This window comes from Volvox carteri, assembly GCF_000143455.1.
Source record: "Volvox carteri f. nagariensis unplaced genomic scaffold VOLCAscaffold_26, whole genome shotgun sequence".
In the NCBI taxonomy this organism is placed as follows: Eukaryota; Viridiplantae; Chlorophyta; class Chlorophyceae; order Chlamydomonadales; family Volvocaceae; genus Volvox; species Volvox carteri.
Window position 1 is genome coordinate 790,685 of NW_003307569.1, and position 16,823 is coordinate 807,507.

Below are 16,823 nucleotides of genomic sequence, written 5' to 3' on the forward strand. Positions count from 1 at the left end.
GCGTTATATCGTACAACCGTCTTGCGCCAAAGTTGGGGCCTAATTCCATCGTCGTCAAAGATATTCTTGGCTAATATGGGAACATGTCTTGATGTATCCTAAGACTGATGCGTGCGCTGAAGGGACTATACCACTTTCCTGCTCTGCAAGAACCCTGGGCTTACTTGCATACAGGGCGCTTGACTAGGTAGACCTTCTCAGGACGACGATAAATTTCTGACCATTATGTTGAGCAAAGGTATACCCCTTTGCGGCTTTGAGCAAGCCGACGTGTTGCGGATATCCTGGCAGGTATACATGGTTTGACCGATATGAAGCGCGCATGTGTAGTCTTCATGATGCTTGTGGCTCTCTGACAACTCCTGGGAGTTATCGTGTCCTGGAGAGCACAGTTCCCTTCGCAATGTTAACCGTCAGCGCCAACCAAGCTGACACACCGGTCTCCACGTGACACCCATCCCCAGCAACGGTACCAATACAACTTTAATAAATCCAACCTGCGGATAGCCCTTGAGGTACGGCTCTCCAGGCAATATGTGGGGACAGCTGCGCACGTGTCTGACAATCATCGCGCTTCAACAAGCCACACCTGATTTTGCCAGCAAGCCAGCGAAGGTCAACTGACATGGCATAATGATCAAAACGAAACATCCAAGCTCCAATTTAAAAAACATACCGCGTCCGGACACTGAAAGTCCTATGTTCGTCCTTAACCCTAGCCGCCGGTTCCAAATCAAAACCCATCGCAGAAGCCCTCGCCATCTTTGCTTGCATAGGCGCACTCCTCTCGTTCATATGATAATGCAAAACAGTTCAAACCCACGCGTGTCCTCTTTCCTTCATCTTATGCTTTCCCTATCCGTCTTTGCCTGCACGTTTCATCTCTCATGTATGTTTCCCTAAAACCAATGTTCTGGCTGCGCTGTAAGAATCGCTCCCTAAAACCCCATACCCCTCATACTCTCAGGCCATCAACACAGTGATGTCGCTCATCTCGGTATCCGTATACGTGTACGACACGTACGTACCCATTGATGACCTGGCGCGCAAGACGTACCTTGCTTGCTCCTGCACCTTCACGGTGGAGTACGTGCTTAAATTGCTGGCTGCCGATGACTGGCTGTCGTACATGTTTTGGAGCTGGGCGCTGATCGACGTTGCGACCATTGTCTACGGCATTGCCTACTACGTCGACATCGACGTTTCTAACGATCTAGGATTCGTTCGGCTATTGCGAATCATCCAGGTCAGTTAGTTGGTTGGTTAGTTGTGACGGGCGTTAGGTATCAGAGCAAGCATCCAGGACCCAGATCGCATTTTCCGCGGATGTCCAGATCCAGAAACCTAGCTCCAAGGCTCGCCCCAAAAAACCCATTTCCCGGATCCTGGATCCCTAAAATTCGTTCCGAAACCAAGATCCAAGGACTTAAATCACAAAGTCAGTCTCAAGAATTCTCCAGGTCAGGGTCCTCAACAGCGTACAAACCGGGTGCCTCCTGCCCTGCTGTCCCCATATCGCCCCCACCTCCCTATCGACTCTCCGATGCTCCCGTGCTTTCAGGTGGTCCGGTTGTGCAAGTCCATCACGTCTCTTGTGCTGCAATATACTCGACACACTTCACAGCCGATGCAGCTAGAGTTGGTCCGGCTGAGTGCAGATGTGGCCATGACGTTGGTGGCTGTGATCTTCATTTCCGGCTGCGTCTTCTACGAGTTAGAAGTGGTGCGCGCGCTGCGGACTGCTGGCGAAGCTGGCACCGCGGGGGGGTCTGAAGGAAGGAAGAGACAATGGAACCAGATGTAATCGAATTGGACAAGCCTCCTGTTCTCACAAACCGGACGGACGGGGCGGGGGGACGAGGCAGAACAAGATAGGGCTGGGTGTGTGTGTCAGAAGAGGGGTACCGCAAATTTGGGTTTTAGGGTTTTGGGGTGAAAATGTCGTCGGAAGGTTTTTTTTTGTTGGGGTTGAGGAGTGGATTGGTGTCCGGGCGGTATATTTAACCCTATATCAACATGAGTATATTAACCCTATATCAACATGAGTATATTAACCCTATATCAACATGAGTATATTAACTCTACATCAACATGAGTATATTAACCCTACATCAACATGAGTATATTAACCCTACATCAACATGAGTATATTAACCCTATATCAACATGAAACCGGGTTGAGGGGTTGAGCCTCCCCTGTCTCCCCTTCCCCACCTTCCCCGTCATCATTACATAATCCCGATGTCGCCTCCTTCAAAACCGCTTACTAGTCAGCTCTGCTCTTTCCTTGGCAGCAGCTTCCTTGGCAGCAGTTCACTCGTTCGTGGTTCGTCTTTCCCCACCTTCCTTCCCTCTCTCCTCCTCTTCCCCCGCATGGCATGCAGGTCCAGGGGGATCTCCAGCTGCACAACGCCATTTACTGGGCGTGTGTCACCTTCTCCACCATCGGCTACGGGGACTACGCGCCGGGGACAGTCGCCGGGCAGTTGTGAGTTCAGTCCGGTGGTATGCTGTCATGATGCTGTGTGAGGAGGGTGGATGTGCTCTGTGCTCTGGATGAGCAGCACTGGAAGGAGCACGTCGGGGGGGGGGATGTTGTCACGACTGACGCCCCACGTCACGGACGAATAAACAAGAAATAAAAAAGGAAACGTCTATATCTTGATGTTATTTCCGGGCGCGAAGAATTTCTGCGCTGAGGACCGAAGACTTTTTGTATGTAATATGCGCGAGAAGCACAACTTCGCTGCAAAATTGGGAAAAAATAAGCATATACCTGGCAATTTTGGGGTTAAAAAGGGATGAACCATGCGTCGTGTCGGCAATGCGGCTCGAGCTCGGGCATTGTGGAAAAGGGATGGGAAGGTTTGAAGGTGGGAAGCGGGGGTTAGGTAGAGGGTGTGCGGGGCGGGAGTAATGAGGAAGGGGTTTTTCAAACCGAGAGAACCATCGGGTAGGGATGTCAGGTATGCGGTCAAAGGCGTGCTTTAGGCCGTGGGCCCACAACCCGCTTTTCCCTCTGCTACCCTGCCGCAGATTGTTCCCGTTCATCATCCTTGTAGTCATTATTTTACTACCCAGGAAGGTATCGCATCTGACGGATATGATGAAGGTACGGCAATGACGTGATGATGATGATATCATCATGTCGTACACAAGGAAACCGTCTCCTACTCCTTAATCCGTACTCCTTCTCCTTACTCCGTTCTGCACATTATCCTGTTAGGTTTTGATCCGTCTTTTCTCCTTCACGATTTCCCTTCAGCCCCGCATACCCTCACCATCCCGAAATATCTTGTGGTAACCCCGCGGCTCCGAAACCCACCGAAAAACCCCAAACCCCTCTTGGCGGCCCCCCCCCAGACTTTTAGCCGCTTTGTCCTCCGCTGCCACCGTTCCCACCGCTTTGGCCAACATGTCGTACTTACCGGCCACGTGACGTGGCTCTCTGCCCAGACCTTCATCACAGAGTTCTACCACCAGGGCCGGGGGTATCAGGTAATGGGTCTTAGGGTGGGGCCAGTGACCCGTGGGTCACATTGGTGGCGCATTGCTTGACAGTGTGTGCTATGTCGCGGCGGGAAAAAGAGCCTCGTTTCGGGAAGAGGGCGCCCTTGGGGCTAGAATAGGTAAGGAGACTGACCCGTGGGTCGGCATGCAAACCCTCTGCTCCCTGAAGGGTTGCCTGCTTGGTAATAATATCCATAACCCATGACCCATGACGCGTCATGGCCACGTCTCCCTCCCTCCGCGCCTTCCCCTCCAGGACTTGGACGTGGTGGTGTTGTGCCCTAGAGACCCTGAGCCCCAGCTGGTCATCACCATGAACAACCCTAGGTGGGAGCAGCGAATCAAGTACCTAAACGGCTCACCCTTCCAGGCTGAGGTACGTGCTCGTCCCAGCTCGTCCCGCGTGCCATCTCGTCTTTACCCCCACTTCGCCGCCTACCGCGCTCACTGTCCCGGGTCTTCATGCTCTCTTGCCGAGGTGGCCAAGGTGCTCCGCCCTTTTAACCCCTCCTCTCTCCCCTGTGTCTTTCCCTCCTTCCCTTCCCCTCCCTCCCTCTCTTTCCTTGTCAGCAGCTTCACTCGCGGGTGGTTCGTCTTTTCCTCCCTTCCGTCGCCAGGACGCCAACCGCCCTGGAAGTCAGATGAGGTTGATCCGCTGCTTCCTGCATGTTCTATGTCTTCTCCCTCCCCTCCTCTTACCTTCCCCCTTCCTCTCCCCCCCCTCTAACCTTCCCTCCTCTTCTCTGGTATCTGCTTCATCGCCAGTGGCTCGTCTTACCCTTCCCTCCTCTTCCCATCACCTCCTCTACCCTTCCCTCCCCTTCCCATCACCTCCTCTACGCCTCCCTCCCCTTCCCATCACCTCCTAATCAGGATCTTGCCCGTGCCGACACGGGCCGTGCGCTGGCTGTGTTTGTGCTGGCGAACAAATACGCGGCCGACCCACGGGTCGAGGACAGCCGTACGTTGCTGGCGGTGCAGGCGGTGGCTCAGTTCCTGCGACAGTTCGGCAGTCCCGGGGATCTGATGCCCCCTCGAGTTGTAAACTGGAGCGCCACCAGCTGGAAGGGGCGACACATCCTGGTGCGTGTGTGTGTGTGTGTTTGCATGCGTGTGTTTTTCTGCACGCGTGTGTTCATGCATACGTGTTTGTTTGTATGTCTACTATTAAAACTCTACTACTAAAGGCACGATAAGAAGGACGGAAAGGATGGGCTGAGGGGGCTTACAGGAGGGAAGGGGAGTGCTGTGTGTTTTAAGGATCTTTGATGTCGCGGCGGTGAGGGTTAAACGGCGAGAGTAGGAACTGAGAGGCGAGAGTGGCACAGGAGGACAAATTGAGGGGAAATGAGGGGGACAAGCGAAGGATGCAGTTAAGGAAGGGAAACCCTCATGTGGCCTTAGCCACATTGCCAACCCCGGATAGAACTCTGTCACAAAACACAGTGTCTCGTCACGTGCAGAAGACGAGCCCCATGTCCTGATACAGGTGCACGAAGTCCCCTGTCAGACAGCAAACCCCATTTTCCCCCGATCCCTCACCCCCTCTCACACACACACACACACACACAAACACACACACGTGCTACGTTTTTGCCCAGGCATCCCGTCACACCTGTCAAGGGCTACCCTCCATCTCCCTCTCTGGTCCCTGTGCCTGCCTGTGCTCCCCTTACCCGCCAGCGCAGCAGGCCCCGTCCTCCTCCTCCGCCGCCTCCTCCGCCGCCTCCTCCTCCAGTCACCCGCATATCATCGCCCAGTTCCTGTTGAATGAAACCCTGGACCACGCCATTTCCCTGCTGCGCTCCGGAGTCAGACATCCCCCGGAGCTGGGGCTGCTACCGCTAGACATCAGCCCCTTCCCTGTGTGGGTTGTGGGGGCTTGGTGGGGCTTGACGGGGGTTGCTGTGGGTGGGGGGTCCAACACACACACACACACAGATCTCTAGACGTTGAAACGAACGTGGGAAGTGAACTGAGCCGCGAGAAGCAAGGGTAGTGTATGTGCGCGCGCGTGTGTATGTGTGTGTGTGTGTGTGTTTCAGCACCTAAACCCCACATTTTATGGACTGTGATATGCAACAGCAGCTGTGGTAAGGCCTGCTCGGGCAGAAAGGCGAAGCTGTTGGCCACATGTCCACGTGGGTGAAAGAGCGCAGACGGACGTTGGGGTCCCTTTTCCCCCCGGATGCCAGGACTCCCCCCCGGGGTGCCGTCGTGTGTATCGCGCCCACTCCTGTCCTCCTGTCTGTCGTGCAATGTGTACGGTGTGTAGGTGTGTGGGCAGTCTACGTGCCGCCCTGCTGGGTGCCGCCCTACACACGCCCGGCCTCATAGCCCTAATAGCCAACCTGTGTATCAGCTCCACCCTGACCAGGAGCACGATGAGGGGCAGGGAGGACGTGTCCATGGTGCGAGGGCATGGGAGGGGCATGGAGGGGAGGAAAGAGGGAGAGGGGCGGCTGTGCTAGTGTTGGGAGTGAAGCGGGAGGCAGCGAAGGCAAAGGACGAGGGAAGGATTGCGGCTTTGCGTGCTGGGGCGTTGGGAGGGTGTGGGTATGGATTTGGTTCTGTATCTGACCCAGAATATAGGAGCGCGCCCACTCTCGCCCACTCACTGAATCCTCGTCACTGTCCTACTCGCGCCTTTGCGCGACCCCTCCGGCGTTACTCATGCACTCCCCCCAACCCTGTTCCCACCTCCATCACCCCGCTCACTCACCCCCGCTCACTCACCCCCGCTCACTCACCCTGCTCACTCGTCCCCATCCAGCTGACCCATTGCGGCTGGCTGTCCGAGTACCTCGGCGGGGCCAGTGTTGAAATATACGATGTCACATTTCCTAGGGTAAGGCGTGGGAAGTGGGGACGGTGTGGCGGCAAGGACAGTACGTGTACGTGTCCGGTACGGCATTACGACTACCCTCTACGGGTAGGGGTCGAAGGGGAAGGGGGGAAAGATGGTTTTTGAATTGGATGGGCCACACCGTTTCCGCGCAGCGCCCCTGATCATTAACCCTTCCGGTTTTAGGGTTTTAGGGTTTTAAACCCTAAATCACAAGGGTTTTAGGGGTGTAAAGACTGAGGGGGTTTCCTACGGACCCCGTGGAAGCTTCCATTGCCTTCCATTGTGTTCGAGTTGCTCGTGCCTTCCCGACTGCATCTCGATGACGCATTTCAAGACATTACCCCTAGCTTTCGCCCTCATGTTTGGAAATCTCATGCCTTGCAGCCGTACTGGGGCCTTACGTTCAAGCAGGCGGCTCTCAAGCTGTGGCGCGAGGAGGAGGTCATACTCATAGGTGTGCGCATGGCCCACCACAGAGACATGGAACAGAGGTAAGATGATGACGTGGATGGTATAGCGATGAGGAGACTGCAACGGTTTTTTTGAGGCGTTGAGGCGTCGACCGGCACCCCTGCAACCACCCTGGTCCCCACCCCCCCAACCCTTCTTGTACACTCTTTCCTTGACAGCAGCCTCACTCGTTCGTAATTCATCTTTACCCACCCCCCCACCCCCCACCCCACCCCTCAACACAAACTCCGAATCCAGCCCTCCTTTTTCCTTTGCCTTCCATTCCACCCATCAGCTTTGACGTCAAACTGGCGCCCATGGGGGGCAGCAGCTCTGCGGCAGCCGCCGCCGCCGCCGCGGCGGCGGCGGCGGCCACGGCGACCCACCACGACGTCAGCCGCCACACCGACCAACCCCATTACCACGACCATGCGGACAACCCGTACATGGACGAGCACACGGTGGGCTACATACTCAGTGTGGATGCTCTGGTACTTGGCAGCGGCTTACGGGACAGTGCAACTGTGAGACGGGAGCTCAGGGCGGGAGCGAGGGGAATCTGGACTTCCTGTTCTGGGGTACATGTGCACCATCATCCACTACCATCCATCCACGGAAGCCACAACTCCACGACCGGGGGGCCAGCAGATGGTGGAGCCTCGGGTGGAGAGGGCTGGGGTGGCCGTGTGGGTGCTGAGCAGGGCCGCGGGCCAGCCGAGTTGGCAGTGGTCTGTGGGTGCGGCAGTCCACAGGGCTGGGAGGGCTCAAATGAGGTTTTCGCCGGATGGATTGTTATTGTTACAGGACATGGGATTAGCGTTCCCGTCGTGTGTTGTTTTTGATGTAGCGTGTTTCTCTGGCGTCGACAGAGCAGCAGAGCTTTTTTGTGTTTTGTAGTACCCATGCAATGTGTAGTACCCACGCTGTGCTTAATACCGGTCCGCCTTAATACCGGTCCGCCGTGCTGTTGGGGTTTTCAGGAGTATGTGCGCTTCTGCTCCTGCGCTTCAATAAGCTGCGCTCTCTTGTTGTGCCGTGTGTGTCGTCTGTGCCCTCTTGCTGATCCCCCTTCCTTGTTTTGACTGTCTGCTATTCAGTCGATGCGCTGTCTGCTGTGTCTATTTCTATGTAGGCTTTTGCTGCACAGGAGGAGGAGGAGGAGGAGGCGATGCCGCTGAGCAGTCTTTACCTGGAGCACCAACGACAGCTTGTGAAGCAGCAGCAGCACGTGGAGCAGCAAGCAGAGGAAGCGATGCAGCAGCAGCAGCAGCAGCAGCAGCTGTCATCCACGGCGCCTGATGCACTAGAATCCGCCAGCATCAACACGCTACAGCCGGTCATTGCTACCCCGCTAACTGAAATGCCCACCGCCTGCACGTCAGCTGCTCCTGATGCTGCCACTGCTACTCCTGCTGCTGCTCCTGCTGCTCCTGCTCCTGCTGTTGCTAGCGGCAGTGGAAACGTGGAGACGGTCTTGGACCAGGGATTCGACGTTGCAGTATTCACAGATGCCGGTGCCGGAGGAAGGTCCGCTGTTCTCAACACGTCGTCGGTGCCGGCGGCGTCGGTGGCGGCGGCAGCATTCACCTCCTCCGTCAGTGTGGGCGTGCTCCGGAACCGGTCGACGCCTGCCTTGAGCAGTTTGCCTAGTCTGGTACGGATCTCGGAGACGCCGGAGGGGATCACTGGCCAACAGGCGCCGCCGACGGCGGCGGCGGCGGCGGCAACGGCGGCGCCGGTTTTCGCGGGCCAGCCATCGGCCCCGACTATAATAGCACCGCCAACGGCGGCGGCGCTTGTGTGTGAGCGGCAGAATCCAGAACTGCCAAACGAGGCGGCAGTTGCGGCGGCGGTGGAGGCGGCGGGTGGCGGCGACGGCAGCGGCGATGGAGGGGCTTCCCGATGGCGCCGCGTGACACCGCCACCGCCACCGCCACAGCTAGAAGAGTCCGTACATTCGTTGCACTCGATGCCGTCGGTACCTTCCCTGCAGTCAGTGCAGTCATGTTTGCATGACGGGATGGCGCAAATTGAGGCGACGGCGGTGGCGGCGGCACTATCGATGGCGGCAGCGCCGGCGCCGGCGCAGCCGGCAACAAGGCGAACTAGGGAATCGTGGCTCACGTGAGTACGACTTGGAAAGGTCGGGCGATGTGCAGGGACAACGACGCGTAGGGACAGCTGAGGCGGCTTGAGTACGTCTGTCAATTTCGTGCGACGTGTGTGACTCGTTCATGGGCTCTGCTGTTGTAAGGCCCGCGTGCTCTTAATGTTTGCGCGGTAGGCGCTGTCCTCCCAGGGTGACTTCTGATTGTATCCCTTCCCACTGAAAAACGGTCATGCTTCGCTTTCCGGATCTGTACGGCATGCAGCGCCGCCGGCCGCTTGACCAGGTTGACCATCCGCTCCATGCCTGCGGCCAAGGTGTCCATGTCCGGCCGCTCCTCGGCGTCGCAGTACACCGACGTCAGCGGCGGCGACGGTGACGGCGGCGGCGGGAGCCGCCGCTCTTTTGTGAGCCAGCGCTCATGGGCGATTTCCTCCATGGACGCTGCCGCTGCCGCTGCCGCCGCCGTCGCTGCTGCCGCCGCCAGCACCAGCACCACCGCGCAGTCCCACGGCGGCGGCGGCGGCGGCAACTTGGCCACAAGCACCAAGCGACAGCAGGGCCTCAAAGCCACCACACGTGCCCCCGATCTTCATGCCTTGGCTGCCGTTAGCAGCTTCAAGTATCGCCGCGCGACGGCTCGTCATACATCATGGCAGGCCGCTGACGTTACGCTGCCGGTCCCCACGTCCCCATCGCGGTTGCCGTCGGGAAGAAGCTCGGAGTCTAGGTCGGTCTCGGGCTCGCAATCGGGATCCCCTTCGAATTCGGATTCCGGCTCCAGTTCAAATTTGGATTTGAACTCTGGTACCGGCGCGAGTTTGAGCTTGGGGCCGGCGGCACCACCGAGCTCCAGGGGGGGTGAAGAGGGCCAGGGACACAGGGACGAAGCCGTTGCTGAGCCGCCACCACCGCCGCCGCAGCTGCAGCCGGCGCTGATGATGCAGCTTCCGCCGCCGCCGCCGCTGCCGCCGCCGCCGCACCAGCGGGAAGAAGGTGCGTTTCTAGAGGTGCCTCCAAAACGGCATTCAGATGCTTTTTCCACAGTCGCATTCTTCTGCCGCCACTTGCTTCGAATGCCCGCTTATGATCGCGCCCAAAGCTTGCATTACCTAAAAGCACATGCTGCCCTTTACGTAAAACTGGACTTAGGCGGTTTTCAGTCCAATTATTGAATAACGTAGTACCCATAAAACCTGTATATTCAATCGGTGCAATCATTTCTTTGCTCTTTGTAGCAGCTAAACACCCACATTGCTCTTATTGCATGTCCCATCCGCGACATGGGGGGCCACAACGGGGCCCCGCAACTATTGTCTTTTACGCGTGATACGGTACCCCGAATCGCGGAATGAAAGGCGGCAACGACCCAAATAACACCCCGGCCCCCTCTCTCCTCGCCTGACACCTCGACCTCGGTCATGGCGTCATGTGCGCCTCTTCCCCAATCTTCCGTCGCATGCCGATTTCCATGTAGCACCGCCGCGGCTGTCTTCCTCTTCTTCGGCGTTCTTTTCGTCGCCTGGGCAGCGATCTGGGCAGCGGAAGCCGTCGGTTCAACGACCGCAAATCGTTGAGACCGTTAGGATCGCAACCACCTTGGACGAGCCTCTGGAGTCGCCTGTAATCATCATGGGCTCCAGCTGCTTCGTTCAGTTGGTTCAATTGGTGGGGGCGATCCGATCTGCGCCGGCCATAGGTGAGTTAAAAGGTTGAAAAGTTTTCGGTTAATGTTTTGGACATTGTACCAGTACTTTGCAACCAAAAAGTTGAGTAACCGTTTTTTTGCAGTTCGGAAGTCGAGAGTGCTAAGTCTTATTTTTTTATCTTTTTGTGAATTTGTTTAAATTTCCACTGGGCCCGTTGGCTTTTCGCGTACGGGGCCGCTTTGCGCGAAATTTTTAGAGAACCTTTTCTTTCTATTAGTGTATTATACTGATATCATAACGTATGGGTGATTCGCTGTGCTAGGTGCGAGACTTTTTGTTAGTGTTCGGCCAAGTGGAAATACCCTGTCTGATCGGGATAAGCCCGTATTCTGCTGACTTCCGGCTTGCGCTGCCTCGTCTGCTACGGCCACCTTCCGCAGGCAGCGCTCGTGATTTCAAAACCTGCCCGATCGTCATATTCGATGATAGCAAAGACGACAAGGTGCGCGACGGTCTCGCCCAAGATTTCTTCCCCCCCTTTTGACCAACAGCCCACCCTTCTTCCTAAAAGCCCCTCCTTCCTTTCTCCTCCTGCAGCTGATTTGCAACGCATCACAACTGCCCACTCTTGATGCCGGCAGCTTGGGCCCTGCGCTGCCGCCGCCAGCAACCCCCAACATTGGACACTGATATTCTTGTCTTGCACATGTTCGCATGCATGGTATCCGCTCCCCTTCCCTTCTTCATTCCTCCCCATGCTTCTTGCAAATATGATTCCCTCTCTCCCTTCCTCCCTGCCTTCCACTCCTTGTATGTCTTTTTCGAGTCTTGCTGCCACAGGGTGCGCTGAGTGACGGCCAGCTGGCCGACCTGGCCTCCCTCCCTGGCGCGCTGCCACACCGCATTTTTGTCCTCAAAGCCGACCCCTGGAATCCTGTAACGGACCTGAGGAAGCTAAAGTTGAAGCGGGGATCCTCGGTGGGTGTGGGTGACTGGAAGGGAGGTTTGGGAGGGGGAGGGGGAGCTTGGAACTTTTAGGATGCGTGGGTTGCTGTGTTAGTCGTAATAGCAATGGTCGTTAGACCGTCACGTCAGACATGAGACCGTTACCTGGAGACCGTTACATTAGGCATGCGACCGTTATCGTGAGACCGTTATCGCCAAAAATGATAACATTACCGCGGGACCGTTGCGCCATAACGGCCACGTGGAGTCATTACGGAGGGGACACCCAATGGCTGCTTTGTAGCCGTGTGATTGGGCCCTGGGTCCCCCGGGTTTGCTTCGGGTTTGCTTCTCACCCTGTCCCCTCACCCTGTCTCCCTCACCCGCCCAACACCCCGCAGGTCTCTGCGCTGCTAGTACCCAGCAAGGACTTATTCACCGAGGCGGCCGTGGTGGGGTCGGAGCCAGCCATGGCGGACGGGCAAATACTGGTGGTGGCTGCGGCCCTTCGGAGGTATTGCGAAGAGGTGCGTGCGTCCGTATGTGTGCGTGTGGATGTGTGTTTTATGGTACCTGGCCATTTCGTCGTATCCCACCCGACCCTATGGTGGCCTACCCTGGCCCGCACTTTACCCCTCCAGATCCCAGCCCCACAACGTTCCCCCAAGTTGCTCTTCGGTTCACCGTGCGCACCCCTGACTTCGTGGACCCCGTCCCAAACCCCTAAATTCCGGCCACGCACATACATATATACATACATGCTTACGTACTTTAAGTACTTACGTGCTTACGTATTCACGTACGTGCTTACTTAAATACATTAGCTCATAAATACGTTAGTGCGTATTTATTTATTACGTACTTAAATACGTAATTTACGTAATACATAAGACGTAAGTACGTACGTGTTTTACGTGCTTACGTACTTACGTACTTACGTACTTACGACTCACGTACTTACGTATTGATTTACTTACTTACATATTTTTGTACTTACGTGTTTACGTACCTAGTACTTACGTACTTACATCTTACTTAATACTTACATACTTCCTTGCATACATACTGACATACTTACATACAACCTCCCCTGCAGATGGACTGCGAGTTGCGAGTTGTGGCTGAAGTTCTGGCACTGATCAACAGCTCCTATGCGCTGCCGCTGTGTCTGGCCGAGGGACCCTACGTAACCAACAAGGAGCCTCTTCCGGTGCGGTGAAGATGTGGGGGGATAGCCGGGGACGGTGCTGGCCGCAACATCGGCCGCACATGTGCCTTTAGCGTCACTTTCGATGTGATTTACCTCCAGCTAATATTCGTAATTATGTTGTGGTTTTGTAAATAGTGTCGAAACCACAAGGCACCAAAGTGGACATCACGCAAAACACACGGCATTAGTTTAAAGAGGATTTTTTCTTCTGTTATACAATTTATTTTTTTAAAAAGAATTTTTTTTCCTTCGCAGCACTCGCCGATTTGTTTACTGCATGTGTTGCCGGGGTTCTCTTTCCCGTCTTTCTGCCGCGACCCTCGCTTCGTTCGCAAGACCCAGAGCTGAATGTATTCCCGTCCATATTTAGGCGGCTGGGCTGGGAGTTGCGGCGGCCTCGCCGCGGCCTCCTGGAGATCTGGGTGACCCTAAACCTTGGCCTCATGCGACTGTCACCAACACACCCGCCATCGCCGCTGCTGCTGCTGCGACCGCTACTGCTACCAGCGGCAGTAGCAGTACCCAGCGCGTCAAGTTCCTGACGGACCCGAGGCCTGACTTCCAGCGCGTGCTGCGGTTGAGCTTGATTAGGTATAAATCCTAGGGGAGGGGGTTGACAGAAGTGGGTATTGCTTCGGGTTTTAGGGGTTTTGGGAACGACCGAAATGTTCCTCGCTTGTCGTTTGGTAACAGCTATATTCTATACAACTGCTTAACAGCGTTGTTAATCTTTCCCTCGTTGTTTTCTGGTCCTTAAGGCTTGGGAAGTTTGTCTGGTCGGCCGTCGTGTTCCATTGCTGGAGCGGCCGAGCCACTGCCCTGGACCAAGCGCACCAGGAGGAGTTCGTACAGGAGATGCTGACGGAGATGCCCCACCTGGCTCCCTCCCTGGCGCCGGGGCACATCCTCATGCAAACCATGATGGATGCGCTGGCCTGCCAGGTGCAGTGCCTGGGTGGTTGCGTGGTTGGGAGGAAAATGGATTTGCAGCTCTTCCAGGATCGAGGTCATCATGCAGCTCATAAGTATTGGAACCATCAGAGAGCAAGCGGCGTCGCTTATGCTGTCTTTGAAGCCTAGGAAAAGAAGTGAAATGGAGATTGTCTTTAAAACCAGCAAAGTTGGGTGGTAGCGGAAGAGTACGGCTGCCAGCCGAAACTCAAAGCGTGTATTGACAACACCACCTTCATCCCGCGCCGCCAGTTAGCCAGTTACGTCAAGTCATATGACTCGCACTTGTTGCTATTCCCCAGAAGCTCGCTTTCGATTACACGTAGCTTCGGCAGCTTTCACGTCCCACAGTCACACCGCCGCCGCCTTCCTAACCCTTTTCCTACGTCCCCCGCACCTCCCCCCGCACACGTCCCCCCGACCCCACTACGTTCCCGTAGAGCATCTTCAATCCCATGCTCCTTCAAATCCTCCTCAAGATGCTCAACTGCTGGGATGTCATTTCATGGGACGCTTGGGTGCGATGTCAACCCCAGCATCAGCCCCAGCAGCAACAGCCCCAGCAGCATCAGCGCCACCACTATCATCAGCAGAAGCTGCAGCAGGTGCGGCCCCGCCATCGGAACCATCACCACCACCACCATCACAATCACCGACACCACCAACACCGGCATCTGCAAGGGCAACACCCACGACAGCACCACCAGCAAGGTCGGGGACAAGAGCTTGATCAGGAAAGGCCGCCTTATTACACAAATCAAAAGCATGAGGAGCAGCATGGCCACAAGCCGCAGGAGAAGCAACGGCAGCAGTTTGCGGCTACAGTTGCGGTCGCAGTTTCGTCTCAACCAGCCATTCAAAATCTACCTCCCTTTCAGAGTATCTTCAACAGCGACACATCCACGCCGTTGCAGCCTTCCCCTTCGCCGGCGAGACTGGCAACAGCTGGCAAGCCTGTATCTTCATCACAGCCTTCACCGCCTCCACCGCGGCCGCAGCGCATGGATGCTGCCGGGGCGCTAGCATTAAAGGCACGATCGGTGCACTATGCTGACCGTTGCAGCGTCGGCGGTGGCGGCGGAGGCGGCGGTGATGGTGCGTGCACGGAGCCGGACTTGCTGCCACCTTCCGAGTCCGCCGCCGCGGAAGTTATGCAACATGAGGGTTGGGAGGAATCGCCATTCGGGCCAGGACGAGGCCTAGGGGATGGTGGCCTGGGCCGCCGGGAGCCGAAGAAGTCCGGCGGCGGGGCGGTGGGGGAGGCTTCGGAGGGCGCGAGCTTGGTGACCCCGCCGCCGTCTCCGCCGCCCCAAGCGGCGGCATGCGAGTCGCCGTTCGAAGCGGAGCAGCAGCAGCAGCAGGTGATGATGACCCGTGGGTCGGTTAGGTCGCCTGTCACCCTTCCGTCCCGCCTGGCGCCTCTACCGACGCGGTTTGCAGCAGCAGCAGCAGTGGCGACGACCTCAGTACCGATTGGAAGAGTCTGGTCCAAGGATCATCTCTCGGATATGGACATGCGGCAGAGGCCCCCGGGTTATCGGAGCACAGGAGGCGGTGGAAGCATAGGTCCGCCTGTTGGGGATTCGGGATCCATTTTGCCGAGCTATTTCTCCGCCGCAGCTGCAGCTACACCTACAGCTACAACGGCGGCAGACTTGCATACGCTACCGCTGGGCCCCGAAAATTTAGGCAGCCACGGCGGCGGCGGCGGCGGCGGCTGCTTCTGTGGATCGGCCGACCTGTCTTCTGACGCAGCGGCCACTGTACGGCGTCTTCTGTCTCAACTACGGTGAAATGCTCCAGCGGATTCCGGGTTTGCCGTACCTGCTCCGTGCGAAGCAGAACCTCTATCATCATCAGCGGCAACGTCGGGATCTGGGTCAGCATCAGAGCCAAAACCCAAGTCAACATTACTGCTCCTCGACCTCAAGCCAGTCGGCGCCGCTGCCCCCGCCACAGGAGCAGCAGCAGCAGCTGCAAGGAGAACAGGACTCCAGCAGCATCAACTTCGGTGCGCTGTTTGAGGTGCTTGTGGAAGACTATGACGTGATGCCGCTGGCGTTGTACAGGCGCGATTGCGGCGGCGGCAGCGGCGGCCCTGCAGGTGGCGCCAGTCGGCTGGACGAGCAAGCGAGTAGGGGAACCCCGCAGGCGGCGTCGTGGTTGCCGTACGTGTATACCAAGCCGAACAAAAACGACACGTGGCTGCGTGAATCGGACGACGTCTACCTGCTGGCTTCGCAGGCAGTCGTGATGCGCTTTTGGGGTGGCAAAGCCACTTGAGGGTCCTCTCGCTATCACACTGGATTTTAGGGGAATTTTGGAGGGTCTAGGATGTTTTTTTATTACTTCTGTCCTTAAACTATTAGTTTCGCAACGCGCCAGGCAAGTCAGCAACGCCGCAACCCGTAAGTAGCAATAAGAGTCAGCAACTTTAGCATGACGGTAAAATAATGCCAGACAGCGGTTCCGTCGAAGCGAATCATCATACAAGGTGTGTCGCATGCAGGAGGAGCGATAGGAGCAGCATAAGTTGGTTCAACAGAAATTGGCTATTGCAAATGCAAGCAGCGAAATTGTTTTTTCGCCGTAAGCACGGCGGTGAAATGTTCACAGCCACGGTTGCAGTGATACCTCTCAGTGATCTGAGAGGTATCGTAGATGACTCTTTTGGTCAATCAGATATTGAGCGCCTTGAAACCGTTAACGGCGATTAAGCTGTGTTTTTCCGTGTTATGAAAATAAAGCATGGCAAGGGGCGGGTATGCGTGTATAAGGCCACAGGCGTGTGAAGGGTGTGGGCATACGATTTTGGAACTCAGAGCCTATAGAGAAGTTTGGAAGCATGGCAAGAAACGCAGATTATTATTTGGCTCGCTCGGCGGGCTGAGGCGTGGCGTGTCCGGCCGGCTGTCTTGCCCGCGCAAAAGTTCAAAAGTACGGAATTGGAGGTACGGATTCTAGGGCCAGTGCTATGGAAAGGTCCGGGATATGGACCTCACCGTCAACATGTTCTCATTATACTAGACCTATACATGGTCATGTATTAGGCTACCATGTACACATGCGCCTCTTCAGGCCTGGGCCTTCAAGTTTCGGATAAAAGGTAGACGGCCAGATGGCCTATATAACTTAACCTGAATTCCAGAATAT

General features: G+C 56.3%; 1 protein-coding gene across 1 annotated transcript; it reads left to right on the top strand.

The window, feature by feature from the left end:
- Positions 1–225: 225 nt before the first annotated feature.
- VOLCADRAFT_118002 (uncharacterized protein) lies at positions 226–15,953 on the top strand (the record flags this gene model as incomplete). Its single annotated transcript, XM_002951823.1, has 24 exons — positions 226–291; positions 465–515; positions 968–1,246; positions 1,562–1,723; positions 2,385–2,488; positions 3,037–3,112; positions 3,364–3,498; positions 3,767–3,886; positions 4,384–4,593; positions 5,271–5,395; positions 5,786–5,921; positions 6,284–6,358; positions 6,743–6,849; positions 7,104–7,269; positions 7,941–8,932; positions 9,181–9,911; positions 11,005–11,066; positions 11,405–11,542; positions 11,911–12,036; positions 12,606–12,719; positions 13,557–13,661; positions 14,111–14,275; positions 14,669–15,031; positions 15,630–15,953. 24 exons carry the CDS (start codon positions 226–228, stop codon positions 15,951–15,953), a joined length of 4,932 nt encoding a protein of 1,643 aa, XP_002951869.1.
- Between the last annotated feature and the right edge of the window lie 870 nt (positions 15,954–16,823).